This window comes from Mobula birostris, chromosome 5, assembly GCF_030028105.1.
Source record: "Mobula birostris isolate sMobBir1 chromosome 5, sMobBir1.hap1, whole genome shotgun sequence".
Lineage (NCBI taxonomy): Eukaryota > Metazoa > Chordata > Chondrichthyes > Myliobatiformes > Myliobatidae > Mobula > Mobula birostris.
In genome coordinates, this window is record NC_092374.1 from 39452871 (window position 1) to 39468064 (window position 15194).

At 39.4% G+C, this 15194-nt stretch overlaps 1 protein-coding gene across 4 annotated transcripts in view; it reads right to left on the reverse strand.

Moving 5' to 3' along the window:
• The window catches only part of arhgef28a (Rho guanine nucleotide exchange factor (GEF) 28a), a 379030-nt gene that overhangs the window by 157918 nt on the left and 205918 nt on the right, over positions 1-15194 (reverse strand). For all 4 annotated transcript variants that reach the window (XM_072257921.1, XM_072257920.1, XM_072257923.1 and 1 more), the window contains 3 exons: positions 12888-13015; positions 8139-8503; positions 200-407 (listed from right to left, as the gene is read on the reverse strand). In XM_072257921.1, the coding sequence (XP_072114022.1) occupies positions 200-407; positions 8139-8503; positions 12888-13015 (701 nt within the window). The remainder of the gene's footprint in view (positions 1-199; positions 408-8138; positions 8504-12887; positions 13016-15194) is intronic.

A 15194-nucleotide genomic window follows, 5' to 3' on the forward strand; every position in this document is an offset into this window, starting at 1 on the left:
CTTAGTACTACGAATGCCTGCAAAAAAAGCAAATCTCAGGGTAGGAAATGGTGACACATATGTACTTTGTTAACAAATTTACTTTCAACTTTGAATTTTAAAAATGAGGCCTGTATACAGAACATATCTCCTTGTAGCGTCACCTTGCCAGATGCCCTGATTATATAAGCATTGGTTCAGTTTGCACCCATTGGAATACCTTGGACAATAAGCTGCCTGTTGAAGGCATGGATTCAAGTCCCTTTATGTTCATCTCAGTTTCCTGATGAGCCTCAAAGGAGTCCAGTTCATCCCCACTGCTAGCAAATAATGCAGCAGAGCTTGGAGATTTTGGAGTACATGAGCCCTGAGATCGATCTGAAATCTCCTCTCCTTCACTGTCTGCATCAATGCCATCAAAGTTGAATCTATAAAAACAATTAGTTAAGAACATAAGATCATAAGACACAACAGCAGAATAAGGCCATTCAGCCTACTGAGTCCTCTCTGCCATTTTATCATGGTTGATTTATTATCCCTCTCAACCCCTTTCTCTCACCCTCTCCCTGGAACACTTGATACTCTGGTTAACCTACAAATTCCCTAGCTTGGGATGCAGCACTAACCTGATTTTCCCCAATCTACCTGCCTATTGAAACCCCCCCCGACTATCATAAGGTTGTCTTTATTACATGCCTTTTCTATTTCATGTTAAACTTCAGCTCATCCCACTGACTGCAATTTTGCCCTGTCAAATGTCAGTCCATCTCACAGTCTCACAACACACTGCATCAACTTGTATACCAATTGTCCCATGGTCAGCTCAATTGCTTTGTTTCCCTTCCCCTTGCCAACTTGGTTTAAATCCTCTCCCACAGATCTAGCAAACCTGCCCGCAAGGATATTGGTCCTTCTCGGGTTCATGTGCAACCCATCCTTTTTGTACAATTCATACCTTCACCAGAAGAGATCCCAATGATCTAGAAATCTGAAACGCTGTCCCCTGCACGACTTCCTCGTCCACTCAGTCACTTGTACCATCATCCTATTCTTGCCCTGACTAGCACATGGCACTGGAATAATACAGAGATTACTTCCTTAGAGTTCTCTAACTCCCTGTACTCACTGCATAGGCCCTCTTCCCCCTTTCTACCTACTGTGCACCATGTCCTCTGGCTGCTCACACTCCCTCTTGAGAATCTTCTGCAGCTTCTCTAAGACAACCTGGACCCTAGAACCTGGGAGGCAACACACCACCTTGGATTCTCTTTCGTGGCCGCACAATCTCCCATCCATCCCCCTAACTATCGGTCTGCATGACTTTGTTTCCCGCTGAGCCTCAGAGCCAGCCACAGTGCCACTAACCTGGCTGCTGCTGCTGTTCCCTGATAACTCATCCCCAGCTCCAGTTCCTTGACCTTGTCGGTCAGGAACTGAAGCTAGCTGCACTTCCTGCAGATGTGGTTTATTAGGGACACCATTAAGTACCCTGAAATCCCACATCTCAGAGGAGGAGCATTCCACTGCCTGAACTACCATTCTGCCTAAATTTGCTATGCCTCTAACATCTCAGATTTTAGTTCTAGCCTGCGCCTGTTCTCACTCAAGCCCATTCAGCCAAAGCCTGACCACTCTAACACTGTCCACTCACACAATGGCCACTCAGCTCAAAACTCGTTTCTTTTTACTTGTTCGTGCAAATTAACCCTAGTTACTATTCATCCAAGCAATCTCTCACTCTGCAGACAAGGCCCTGCTCGCTTTTTAAAACTGGTGCATAAACTCAAGCCAATACCACCGAATCAATATTGCAATGTGATATCTTTACAGTGATAACTTACACTTCATTGACATTAGTTTAAGAAGATGCATTGCCAATAATTGCCAATTTATAACCAGGATGGCTCAATCCTGTAATCATGATGGGGTTACGGTACAGCATGGATTTTGCTGGCAATTATTAGAATTAACAGAAATATAAAAGTTATACTATTAAATGCACAAGACAAACTTTTAACTATTTCATTTAACATTCTGGATACTACATATTATTCTGCTTTTAGATACACAAAAAACGATTTCGTTTTAAAATTGCTTGAACCTTTTGTTTAAATGTTCAAAATAATTATGTAAATTATTTTGAGTAAATTAGTTGAGTAATTGAGTAAATTAGTTTAAGCAAATACAAATAAAACTGTAATAACAGAAGGCAAAGTAAAGTGTAGCAGCTTGAGGATGTACAGTGCACGTAGACAATAAGGTGCAGGGTCATTACGAGGTAGATTATGAAGTCAAGAATCCATTTTTCCGTACTAAGTAACCATTCAATATGACAGCAGGCTTGAGGTCACTTTCTAGAAAACATCAGCAGAGTGTCGAAACTTCTACAATTAAAAATTAAAAGACAGCTTTCCCTAAGTTTATTGAAATAAAAGTATACCTATGGAAACAGATGATCTCTGTTACTGGATTTGACAGTCTTTTTCTCCTCTTTCATTGGATGGCAAAGGTGCCATCAGATTTTTATCTGAATTATTTATATATACTCCCATCCTTTCAGTAAAAACCAATTACACACTCACCTTTTATAGAAATCCAAAATCAATATCCTCCCACATTAATCAGCTTAAAGCAATTATGGAAACAGATTAAAAATAAATGGTAAAATAGACTCTTGACCTCACTAAAGATAGATGATAAAGATCTAATTTCAGTGATGTGTAGCCATAAAGGAAATACTGATTACATTATAAACCATTGAAAGGAACACAATAATTCAAGTCAAAATGTGCATGTTATTTTGAATAGAAAACTCATACTATTAAAACTTACTGTGCCCTCGTTATCAAATAAAATAGAAGTTAAAATAATGAGATAAAAAGGGAGCTTTTAACAACTGTTAGGGGCAAGACACATAAGTAATCATTAAGATTATGGAAAATACAGGCAGGATTTGATGAAGTTAAGATGCAAGGCAAAAAGATGTTTCCTGAAAAAAGCTATCAATCATCATTAAATTTAATACTTAAAAGCATTTGAAGCTTACACAAGTCAAAATTGAATTTATCAAGGACTGAAAAGGAAATCTGCATCTTGAGAAAGAACTGATGAAATATTAAACAAGGGTCTTCACAAAGGAAGCAGATTATGTGAGAACAAACTCTAACGAGCTGCAGTATCACTGCCTCAGGGTCCTGGGTTCAAGATTCAAGACTGTTTAATGCCATTTCCGAAACAGAAATGTAAAGGAAAATAAAATAATTGTACTCTGGTTCTGATGCAGCGCAAAAAAGATTTAAAAATCATAATAAATATAAATACACAAGGTAAATTATATTTCTAGTAGATTGACTGTATGTCCATAAAGTGACGCTAGGCACAGGATTGTCTGTACATAAGATTACTGACAGACAATGATAAGGTAGCGGTGGTAGGTGTGTGGGATGGGTTAGTGAGTGGAGGTGTTGATCAGCCATACTGCTTGGGGAAAGTAACTGTTTTTGAGTCTGGTGGTCCTGGCATGATGCTAAGTAGTCTCCTCCCTGATGACAGTGGGACAAACAGTCCATGAGCAGGGTGGATGGGATCCTTCATGATTCTACTGGCCCTTTTCCGGCACCTCTCTGTATATACTTTATGCCCTTGCTGGCAGGGAAGCTGGTGTCAGTGATGCACTGGGCAGTTTCAACTACCTGCTGTAGAGCCTTCCCCACTACTGCAGTATGTCATACAGTGATGCAGCATGTTAGGATGCTCTCTTCTGCGCGCCTGTAAAGGACGTGAGTATAGGTGTGCATAGCCCAGCTCGCTTCAGCCACCTCTGCAAGTAGAGATGTCGGTGAGCTTTCCGCAGCTGTTGCCTGTCTGGAACTTGGGACACTCTCCCTGTGACTGTGCAGGTTTCCACTGGCCCCTCCAGTTCTCTCCCACATACAAAGGATGCACTGGTAGGGTAACTGACTTCTGTAGGTTCTCCCTGAGCGTAAGTGAGTGATAAAAGAATCAAAGAGAATTTGAAGCGTACGTGAGAGAGAATAAACTATAATATCACAGGGAAATAAACAGGGATTGAGACTGATGGGGCAGATCTGCTGGGCTGCAGCAGGGGCTTGATGGGCTAAGTAACTTCCTTTTGTGGTGTAATATATAAGAGATTGCAATAGATGAACAGGACACTTGTGGACAAACTGACACAGTGGCCCAGCAAGAAAAATACAGCAGCTTAGTGCTTAGCATAATGCTATTACAGTGCCAATGGGCCAGGTTCAATCCTGCCTGTCAGAATTCTTCATGTTTCCTCATGACTGTATGGGTTTCCTCCAGGTGCACCGATTTCCTCCCACAGTCCAAAGATGTAGGATTTAGTAGGTTAATTAGTGCACAAGTCCGTAAGACTTAGCAACAGAATTTGGCCATTTGGGTCTGCTCCACCATTCCATCGTGCTTGACCCATTATCTCTCTCAACACCATGCTTCTGCCTTCGCCCCAAAATCTTTGATGCCCAGACTAATCAAGAACCTATTAACTCCACTTTCAATAAAATCAATGACTTAGTCTCCACAGCCATCCACGGCAATGAATACCACAGATTCGCTACCCTCTGGCTAAAGAAATTCCCCCTCATCTCTTTTCTAAATAGATGCCCTTCTATTCTAAGGTTGTGTCCTCTGGTCATAAATTCCCCCACTACGGGAAACAGCTCCATATCAACTCTATCTAAGCCTATCAATATTCAGAAGATTTCAATGAGATCAGAATTCATTCTTCTAAACTCCGGCTGGCACAGACCCAGGACCATCAAAGACTCCTCATATGTTAACCTTTTCATTCCTGGAATCATTCTCATGAACTCCTCTTGGACCCTCTCCAATTCCAGCACATTTTCTCTTAGCTGGACCCAAAACTGCTTGCAATATCCCAATGCAACACAGGTAAAATTCTGGAGGAACTCAGCAGGCCAGGCAGCACCTATGGGAAAGAGCAAACAGTCAACATTTCGGACTGTGACCCTTCATCAAGACTCATGAGAGGTCTCTTTTCCATTGATGTTGCCTGGCCTGCTGAGTTCTTCCAGCATTTTGTGTTGCTTTGATTTCCAGCATCTGCAGATTTTCTCTTGTTGACAATATTCCATGTGTATATGGTCACAGGGGCATAATTGGTGGCTTGGGATTGTTGGGCTGGATGAGCCTGTTAACGAGCCTAATCTCAAAATAAAAATAAAATGAATTCATAGAACTACAGATAGGATACAAAATTATACTGCAGGCTTCTTACTTTTAAAAGCAAAAATATTTGGAATTGCTGAAGGAGAGTGAAAACTGAAGGGGATTATATGAATTTGTGACATAAATTTGCCTCTTTCCAGAAATATTTTTCTCTGGTATTCTGCATTTTGAAGTACACATATGCATGATAGACATTCAGGGATTCGGAAATTTTTAAAAGGGAGATCAAAAACCACAGAGCTGATCAATTCATCAGTTATTTAATTTGGCAAAAATTTTCCACTGAAAATGAAGCTTGAAGTAGAAACTAACGTATCATTAGTCAAAAAATTTAATCCAATTAATGCTGAAGATGAACAAACCTGCTTGAAGCTGAATGATCTAGTTTAGTTTGCCTGAGTCATTAAAGCCCGTTAAACCTAGTAATGAACAGAGCAGCTCGTGCTTTTCTTTCACCAGGCGTCCCTCCCCACCACCGTGTACATTTATGTGGAGTGCTGGCAAAAGTAATCATCATCCATCATCAAAAACCCCCACCACACAGACCATGCCCACTTCTCACACTGCCATCAGGTATGAGGTATAGAACCCACCAGGTTCAGGAATAGCTACTACTCTACCACCAACTGGCTCCTGTACCAGTATGCATAACTTTAATTACCACTCTTTTGAACTGATTCTACGGCCTACAGACTCACTTTCAAAAACTCTTTCCAACTCATGATCTCAGTATTCATTCAGTTTTACTATCTGCACTGTTTGTCTTCTTTTGCACATTGGTTGTTTGTCCACCTTTGTTTATGTATAGCTTTTTGTTAATCCTATTGTGTTGTTTCTTCCCTGTAAATGCCTTCAAGAAAATTTATTTCAAGGTAGTATATACTGATCTGGCTTTGATTAAAAAAAATTCTTTGACTTTGGACATTGATGTAGTGTACTGAAAATTCTCATTCCACCAAATTAATGATAACGCCCATTGATTTTGTGTTTTCTGATCTTTAGACATCAGGACAGATGGATTTAAAAACATAAGTCTTTTGAAGATTATGTCTGATGGCAGTGGCATTGGAGAACATAAAGCTAAACTTTGATGTCATGTAGTGCTTTGGATTGTTAATGGCCACTACATATAAATAGGTTCAGATATAACTGTTTCTTCACAAGATTTTTGGTTGATCAAATGCAAAACAGATATTGAACTTCAAATTCCAGACATGCTTTGGGAGCTAATGTACACAACTCAGCAGCTCTAAAGCTTCACTAACTAACTTCTGGCAAATGAACTCTGACCATGTTGTCAGATTTAGAATTCCAATCATGCCTTAAAGTACATTACACCACCTAATATCAGGAAGAGACTGTTTCCAGGAAAAGTAATGTTAATTAAATTCCCCAGGGCAGGCAGATAACAATGTTTTTGAATAATATGCATCACTGAGGAATTCATGTTCAGGACTAATTACCTTTCAGTCTAAAACAGTTACTTCCACCTAATATCATGCCCCATTTCTTCAGTGACCAGGCCAAAGGCAAACTCTTTACCAGTTCCCTCTCTACCATTTCATCTCAAGAAGCAAAGTGACAAACAAGAACCATGTAAAAGACTGACACAGTTATAAGCAGTAAACTTCAACGAATACCCTGCTGACAAAATAACAACTTATTTTGCTGTGTCATTAATAGCTGAGAGAAACGGCCATGGAAAACATGCGTTCACGGAGATCCCAGAGAATGTCTGTCCACCCACTTCCACACAATGCCAGTATCAAGTATCTTAGAGATATCAAGTATGTTAGGGAAAAAGGCTTGAGGGGCTAGGGAGGAAGAGGGAGAGAGGGAGGACAAAGGGGAAAGGGAGGATGATGGGGAGGGGACAGTATGATAGCACTAGAACAAATTTAAGCTTAGGGAAACTAAAAATCAAAAATCAGAACAACTGTCAATCCATCCCATTTCCCCACTTTTTGGCTTTGGCCTATGAATTATTTTCACTTATGTTTGTATAAATCTTTTTCTGAATATCTTTCTCTGTTTCTATGAGACTTACTGAGCTTGGATCATAATCGCTTTGTGTAAAGAAATTTTTATCTACGTCCCATAAATTTTACTTTGAAACCATGTCTCGTAATTCTACAAGCATTCATAAATGGGAATAGCTTCTATTTTTTCCTATCTAATCCATTATGACTTTATATAAACATCACACCTATTCTGAACTATACTTGCTTCAAGGTCACTCCGCAGGTGTTACATTCTGTTACGATCAACAAACCACAGGAATGATGTGGATGGATTGAAGAGGATGCAGAAGAGACTCACCAGGATCTTGCCAGGGATAGAGTATGTTTATTATGAAAGAGTTCATTTTGCTTGAAGTAAAGGAGGTTGAAGGGAGGAGGACTTGATGGATGTAAGTTATGAGGGGCATGGATATGGTAGTTAGTATGAAACTTTTCTTCATATTACACGTAATTACACACAAACAAGCTGCACCTTTAGAGAGAAATGAACAATCAATGCTTCAGGTCAGAAAGAGGGGAAGTAGCCACTATAAAAAGGTGGATCTGGGTGATAGGTGGATCCTTGGCAGGGAGGGAGGAGAATGCTATCTTTCTATAACTGATGTGCCCAAAACCAAAAGCTTTGTTTCAGGGTATCAGTGACCACTTGAACCATAAGGCAAAGGAGGCTGAGGGCCAGGTGCTGGAACACACCATTAGAACTAATGGTTCATATGGACATAGTGGGGCAAGGGGCTTTTTATGTACTCTATCGCTATGACAACTGCACCACACCTTCATACTTACTTACTTGAAAAGTATTCCATTCACAATAATTTTACATGAAATTAAGTTGGTATAATCAAATCTTAAAATCTATCAACTATTCGGTTAACATTAAAAACTTATTACAAAAATATAGCAACTTACCTTGGCTTACTGCTAATGTCTGTGGAAGGACTTTCTGCTTTAGCATAGCCATGGTTCTGAGACACTACTACTGACTGGCAGAAAATACTATCAGGTGAAGGCAAATTGGAAACTTGTTCCACTAAATTATCCTGATCTTCTTTGAGAATTGTGGCACTATCTATTTGATCTTCAGGGCATTCACTTAAAAATGTCCTACATACATTAGACTCTAATACTGCAGGTATGTCGGGTTCCTTAGAGGCAGAGGTATTGTAACCCTGAGCAAGATCCTCTTCAGATAGTTTTCCACTCTGTCTGTTTTCAGTACTGGTACTTCCAGTAGTAGCGCCATCAATATTGTAGTTTACATCACCCTCATCTACCTAAAAAAATCAAGTAAGGAAAATTTTGTTAATGTGAGACCAAAGCTGGAATACAGTGCAATATAAAACCATAATTGATAAATGCATTAATAGTGTAGTGTAGTGGTCGCCAACCTTTTTAAGCCCAAGATCCCCTACCTCAGCCTTAATGAAAGGCAAGATCTACCCACTAAATCATTTAGAGAAAAACAACTCAGAATGTACCTCCAATGTGAGGCCTTTTATTTGGGCTAATTGTATTTGAGTTACATAAAATGCTTCTGTCAAACTTTCAAATTAATTCATCCAAGGAAACACTGCAACTAGCATATCAAACAGACCATAGCTGTCTTTAAGAATATTACAATACTTCATACCCTTTGTAGTAACTTCTACTTTGAAAAAAGACCACTCGACAACTTCATGTCCAAAGGAACAACTTTACCTGGGACGGCAAAACCAATGCGGCAGAGGGGCTTATACACACATGCGCAGAAAAGACCGGAAGTAAAACCCCGCAACCCCGGAAACAACCTCTGTTTTCAAACAGCTTTCCGTAGTGAGAGTATTGCTATATTACCATTATCCTAATTGGTATTAACTTATCTTTATAATGCTCACATTACAACACTTCTCCCCGTTTAAATTCCAACATTCCCCAAATGTAAAAGAACTGGGAAACAAAAAACAGTGGTGTCATTATCTTGTGTACCACTAAAACTTACACTAGTGTCTCAGTAACAATTTACCAATACAAAACACCTGAAAAACATGGCAGATTCAAAAGTCAGTCTAACAAAGGAACCTGTCCATTCAAATATTCAGTCTGTCAGGAGGTTTGCGAGGGCGCTGTGCTGCAACAGGTGAAAATTATTTAATCTAAGTACAGGAGCTGTCTTACTGACAAACACCTCAGACTGTCTCAAGCTGGCTGTCTGTAGTTATCAGCCAATTTCAGGGAACTAGCAGAAAGTATTCAGCCGCCGTCATCACACTGAGTGCAACAGTCAATTTTTATTCATTTTTTTTTCATGTTGAAATAAAATTAAACAATGAAACATAGAATTAAAGGTGCTGTAATGTGAGCATTATAAAAATAAGTAATACTAATTATGATAGTATTTCCGGGTTGCGAGGTTTTGCTTCCGGTCTTTTCTACCATGGTGCATGGCGGGGGAGCTATACACATGCGCACTGGGCAGAAAGAACAGAACTAAAACCCCGCAACCCAGAAACAATCTCTCTTTACAAACAGCTTTCAGTAGCGGAAGTATTGCTATATTACCATTATCCTAATTAGTATTACTTATTTTTATAATGCTCACATTACAACAGTATTTGTGTATTTATTTTTCATTTTTTTCAGGATCTACTGAGAAAGTCTCAAAGATCGACCGGCTGGCGACTAGTATAGTGCATATTACATAAGGATTGCGAGATTGAAATGTAACATAAAATAAGATTATGAAGGCAGTCCATAGTTTATTGTGCCCCTCACACATTATGAAATGTCTGTTTGTGCTTTTCCAAGCCCATCACATATAAAAAGCAGAAGGAAGCAGAACTTGCTAGAGTGGATCATTCTTCAAGCAAACTTCATTGCTTCCCTAGTTGTGAGATTATTTACAACTAAATGTGGGCCATGTACAGGGAAACAGTTCTGAACAGCCAGAACAAGTTCTGCTATTTAAAATGACCAACAACTACACTGGACAACAAAGATCTTGCTTCCTGAATATTTTTTGGTGTATCTTATGGACTTTGGCCTACGGATCATGAAAATCACCATGAAAGTTCCCCATCATGACCTATATTTTTAAATTGCCTACATTTGTTATATCAATTCATAATTGAAGTCAGAATAACAGATGCCAAGATTAAGGAAAGCATTTTTGTTGGTCCACAAATCAAACCAGTCATCAATGACAGGCAATTGGGACTGGAGAAAATGGTATGGAAAACATTGAAAGATGTTGTTGAAAATTTTCTTGGCAACTACAGAGAACCAAACTATGTGCAGCTGGTTGACAAAATACCTCAAGCTTACAAAACCATGAAGTACAACATGTCACTAAAGATTCATTTTCTGCATTCCCATTTAGACTTCTTCCCTGCAAATCTTGGCACTGTCAGTGATGAGCATGGTGAAAGGTTTCGCCAGGATATTGCAGTCATGGAGAAATGGTATCAGGGCAACTGGAATCCATCAATGCTGGCTGTTTATTGTCGGACACTTAAGAAAGAAACCTCAGACACTGAGTACAAATAAACATCAACAACAGAACATTTTTAGTTTAGTTGAATTATTGAAAAGTGTCAGCATCGTTATGCAATTAAATACATTAAATGCAATTAAAGTTAATTTCTTGTTTCTCCAAACTCCTACGTGATACAAGTAGTCTGAAATAATATTTGTGTTCAGCTTCAAGCGGTCTATCATAAACAAAAAAAAATTCTGAGGAAGCAACACTTTTGAAAAAAATTGTTGTCCAGTATTACATACAAACTTGCTGGGGAAGGAGTCTGAATAGTACAATGATGAGCTGCCAAGACTGCTGGAGGTGTATGAAGTCATTCAGCACAGAAACACATCCTGTGGCCCTCCATGTCAATGCCAATCATTTTTCCCTTTTACACTAATCCAATTTGCTCATATTAGGAATGCACCCATCTATGCCTTAACCAAAACAACAACCACTTATTCAATGCCAGCAAGACAAAGTAGCTCATTATAGATTCAGGAGGAGGAAACTGGAGGTCCATGAGCCAGTCCTCACTGGGGGAATCAGAGGTGGAGAGGGTCAGAAACTTTAAATTCCTCAGTGGTATCATTTCAGAGGACCTGTCATGGGCCAGCATATGTGCAATTATGAAGAAAGCACCGCAGCGCCTCTATTTCCTTAGAAGTTTGCAAAGATTGGCATGACATCTAAAACTTTGACAAACTTCTATAGATGTGTGATGGAGGTTAAACTGACTGGTTGCATTACAGCCTTGTATGGAAATACCAATGCCCTTGAACAGAAAATCCTACAAAAAGTAGCGGATACAGTCCAGTCCATCATGGGTAAAGCCATTCCCACCATTGAGCACATCTACATGGAGCGTTGTCGCAGGAAAGCTGCATCCATCATCAGAGACATCCACCACCAAGGTCATGCTCTCTTCCCACTGCTGCCATCAGAGGGAAGGTACAAGAGGTTCAGGATTCATGTACCAGGTTCAGGAACAGGTATTGCCCCTCAACCATCAAGCTCTTGAACCAGAGGGGATAACTTCACTCAACTTCACTTGCCCCATTACCGAACTGGTCCCACAACACATGGACTCACTTTCAGTGATTTTTCATCTCATGTTCTCAATATTGATTGCTTTTTAAGCTATTATTACTATTTCTTTCTTTTTTGCATAGTTTGTCGTCTTTTGCTCACTGGATGTCCCCCCTGTTGGTGCTGTCTTTTATTGCTTCCATTATGGTTATTACATTTATTGAGTATACCTGCAAGAAAATGAATCTCAGGCTTGTATATGGTGACATGTATATACTCTGATAATAAATTTACATTGAACTATTTAAGTGTCTGTCTGATTCTACCAGCTCCTTTGGCCACCTTAACAATGCCTTTCATAATCAATACTTCTTTCACACCACTCCTCAGTCTCCCTCACTCCCAGAAGAGAAACAGCCTATCCAGTTTCTTCCCATTATTACTGTCCCTAGTCCAGAAAACATCTTAGTAAATTACCTCCGTATTCTTTCCTGTGCAATCATATCGTTCCTAAAAAGTACTGACTGGAACTGTAAAGTTTTATAAAATTAAAGTATAATGTCCCAACTCTTATATTCTATATCCAACTAATGAATGTGCCTTCATCACTAACCTATTTATCTTACATTCAGGTAACAATGGACTTGGGCCTCGAAGCCTCCCTGTTAATCAAGATTCCTTATTCCCTTACCATTTATTCTATATGTTGAACTCCTATTTAACTTCTCAAAATGTACATAATGGGAATAAATGTCATCTGCCAATGCTGCAACCAACTTTTCATCTGAGTAGGAAACTGTAGATACAAAATCCAATTTTATCATTCATTCACCACCCACACTGACAACAGTCCTTTTAGAGTCTATCTACTCTTCTAACGGTAATAAAAATTCATTCATAGGAGGAACTGTTGAAAATTATAATCAGCTCTGTTGCAATGTTTACTGCCACCAGTAAATGTGTTTAAGATCACTTATCAGGGAATTATTTTATAATTAGTTATTTTCATTATAGTTAACAACAAATAAATGTTTTCCATTAGACGTGATGCATGAAACAGAAGAACCATTTAGAAAACTTGTCACCAACGTCTTTGGACTTCTTCAGAACGGGCCGAAATATTTTTAGTGACTTACCTGATCAACAACCATACAATTGGCATAAATTTCTGCTCTGCCATTTAACATGGAAGAATGCCTTGCTGAAAGTGTAGATGGCTGTGGTCTTGACTTTTTTAAGAATTCTTGTGAAGTATGGCTGAACTCTATAAACATAAAAGGAATCACAAGTATTTACCATCTAGAAAAGAGTGATTAAATCAAATGAAACTTTTACTCTGTCTCCTAAAGAAAGCATTGCAGATCTGAGAATCTGGAATGACCATTTTGACAAACACTCAGAATCAATAGCCTAGTAATAAGACTCAAAATATGGCACTTTATTTTCATTAGCATTTAAACCGTGCATTACAAAAGGTAGATGGTCATCAAATAGTGAATCCATTTTGGCTTTTTTAAGGATTCCTGTGAGGAACACTTGCACACTGAGAGTACAAACAAAATGATGCAGATTGTATAAAGTGACTCAGAATTCAGATGACCTGAACTAGGATTGATTTTATACGTACAATCTGAGTGTATTCAGCCTTCACTCAATGGATTCTGCTTAAAAAATAATATTGTGCTTTTGGAAAGAAGCTGTTGCAGTTTTGAACTTGCATGAGTTCTGTTTGCTACATAAAGTGGCACCTTTATATTGCAGTCGTATCAACTCTGAGGGATTAAACACCCAAGGAAAAGTTCCTTTTACCTTAGTATGCAGAATATTGAGTACCTTCATGTTAGAATTAGATGAGTAATGATTTTGCAATTCTATAATTTATTCTGATTTGTGGTAACCCATGATCTGCTCCCACAGTAACATTTTTTTGTAAAAACTCTTCAAGTAGAAATTTTCTAAAATTTTTATCTAAAAATGTCTTTGATGTCAATAGCATCTATAGGTGGACCATCATTCACAATTCCAGCAATCTTCACAATAAAATTCAACTTGTAGTCAGATAATACTACAATGCAAAGAACCATCTTTTGGGGGGGGGGGGAATTGCAAAATTTGACCAGATTAATGATCAGAGTTCACACAGAATAGCAGCAGATTTACATGGAGGCCAGGAGGCATGGCAAAGCAACATTCCCCATATTTTGCCACCACACCCACAAGACACTGGTGAATGATTATCATGAAATTTGAATATTTGCTAAGGAAATCATATCACAAAATATGTAGTGCAATGAGTGTTCATTGTTGTTACTGAAATAATACTCTACTTCTGAAGTTGCTTTCTGGACTGCCTCAGTAATACTAGAATCAGTAAGATTAAATTAGCAAACCTTAATTATTAATCATGTTGATAGGAGTACTAAAATAAACTTTAGTGAGAATTAATACAAAGTTGTACATAAGTATTGTACCCTGTGCTGTATATTAGGCTTAACTAATATTTGATGCAATTATGCCCTATAGAATCCCTTAAGAGTTTTTTTTTTATTTTCTTGTCCTATAATTTCCAAGATCATAAGGCGTTCATTTTCTACATGGTAATACATACAAAATGCTGCAGAAACTCAGCAGATCAGGCAGCACCTGTGGAACGGAGCGAATAGTCGACGTTTTGGGTTGAGTCCCATCAAGGCTGAGAGGGAAGGGGAGGGGGGGGAGATACCCGAATTAAAAAGGTGGGGGGAGGGGAAATGGCCGGTTGGAAGGTGATAGGTGAAGCCAGGTGGGTGGGAAAGGACAGGGGCTGAAGAGGTAAGAATCTGATAGGAGAGGAGAGTGGACAATAGGAGAAAGGGAAGAGGGGACCCAGGGGAAAGTAATAGGCAGATGAGAAGTAGTAAAAGGTCAGAGTGTGGAATGGAGGAAAGTGGGGGGAATTTTGTTCCCCGGAAGAAATTGGTATTTATTCCATTAGGTTGGCAGGTACCCAGACAGAATACAAGGTGTTGCTCCTCCACCCTGAGGGTTGCCTCATCTTGGCACAAGAAGAGGCCATGGATCAACATGTCAGAATGGGAACTGGAATTAAAATGTTTGGCCACCAGGAAGTCCCACTTGTGGCGGTTGGTGTGAAGGTGCTTGATGAAGCGGTCCCCCAATTTACAATGGGCTCACCAATGTACAGGGGGCCACATTGGGAGCACTGGACGCAATAGAAAACCCCAGCTTGGGGCCCTGAGTGGAGGTGAGGGTGGAAGCGTATGGGCAGTTGTAGCATTTGCAGGGATAAGTACACAAAGGGAGATTACTGGGGAGTGACAAATGGACAAGGGAATTGCAGAGGGAGTGATCCCTGCAGAAAGCGGAGGGAGGGAGGTAAAGATACATTTAGCGGTAGAGTCCCTTTGAAAATGGCAGAAGCTGCAGAGGGTAATGAAATGGAT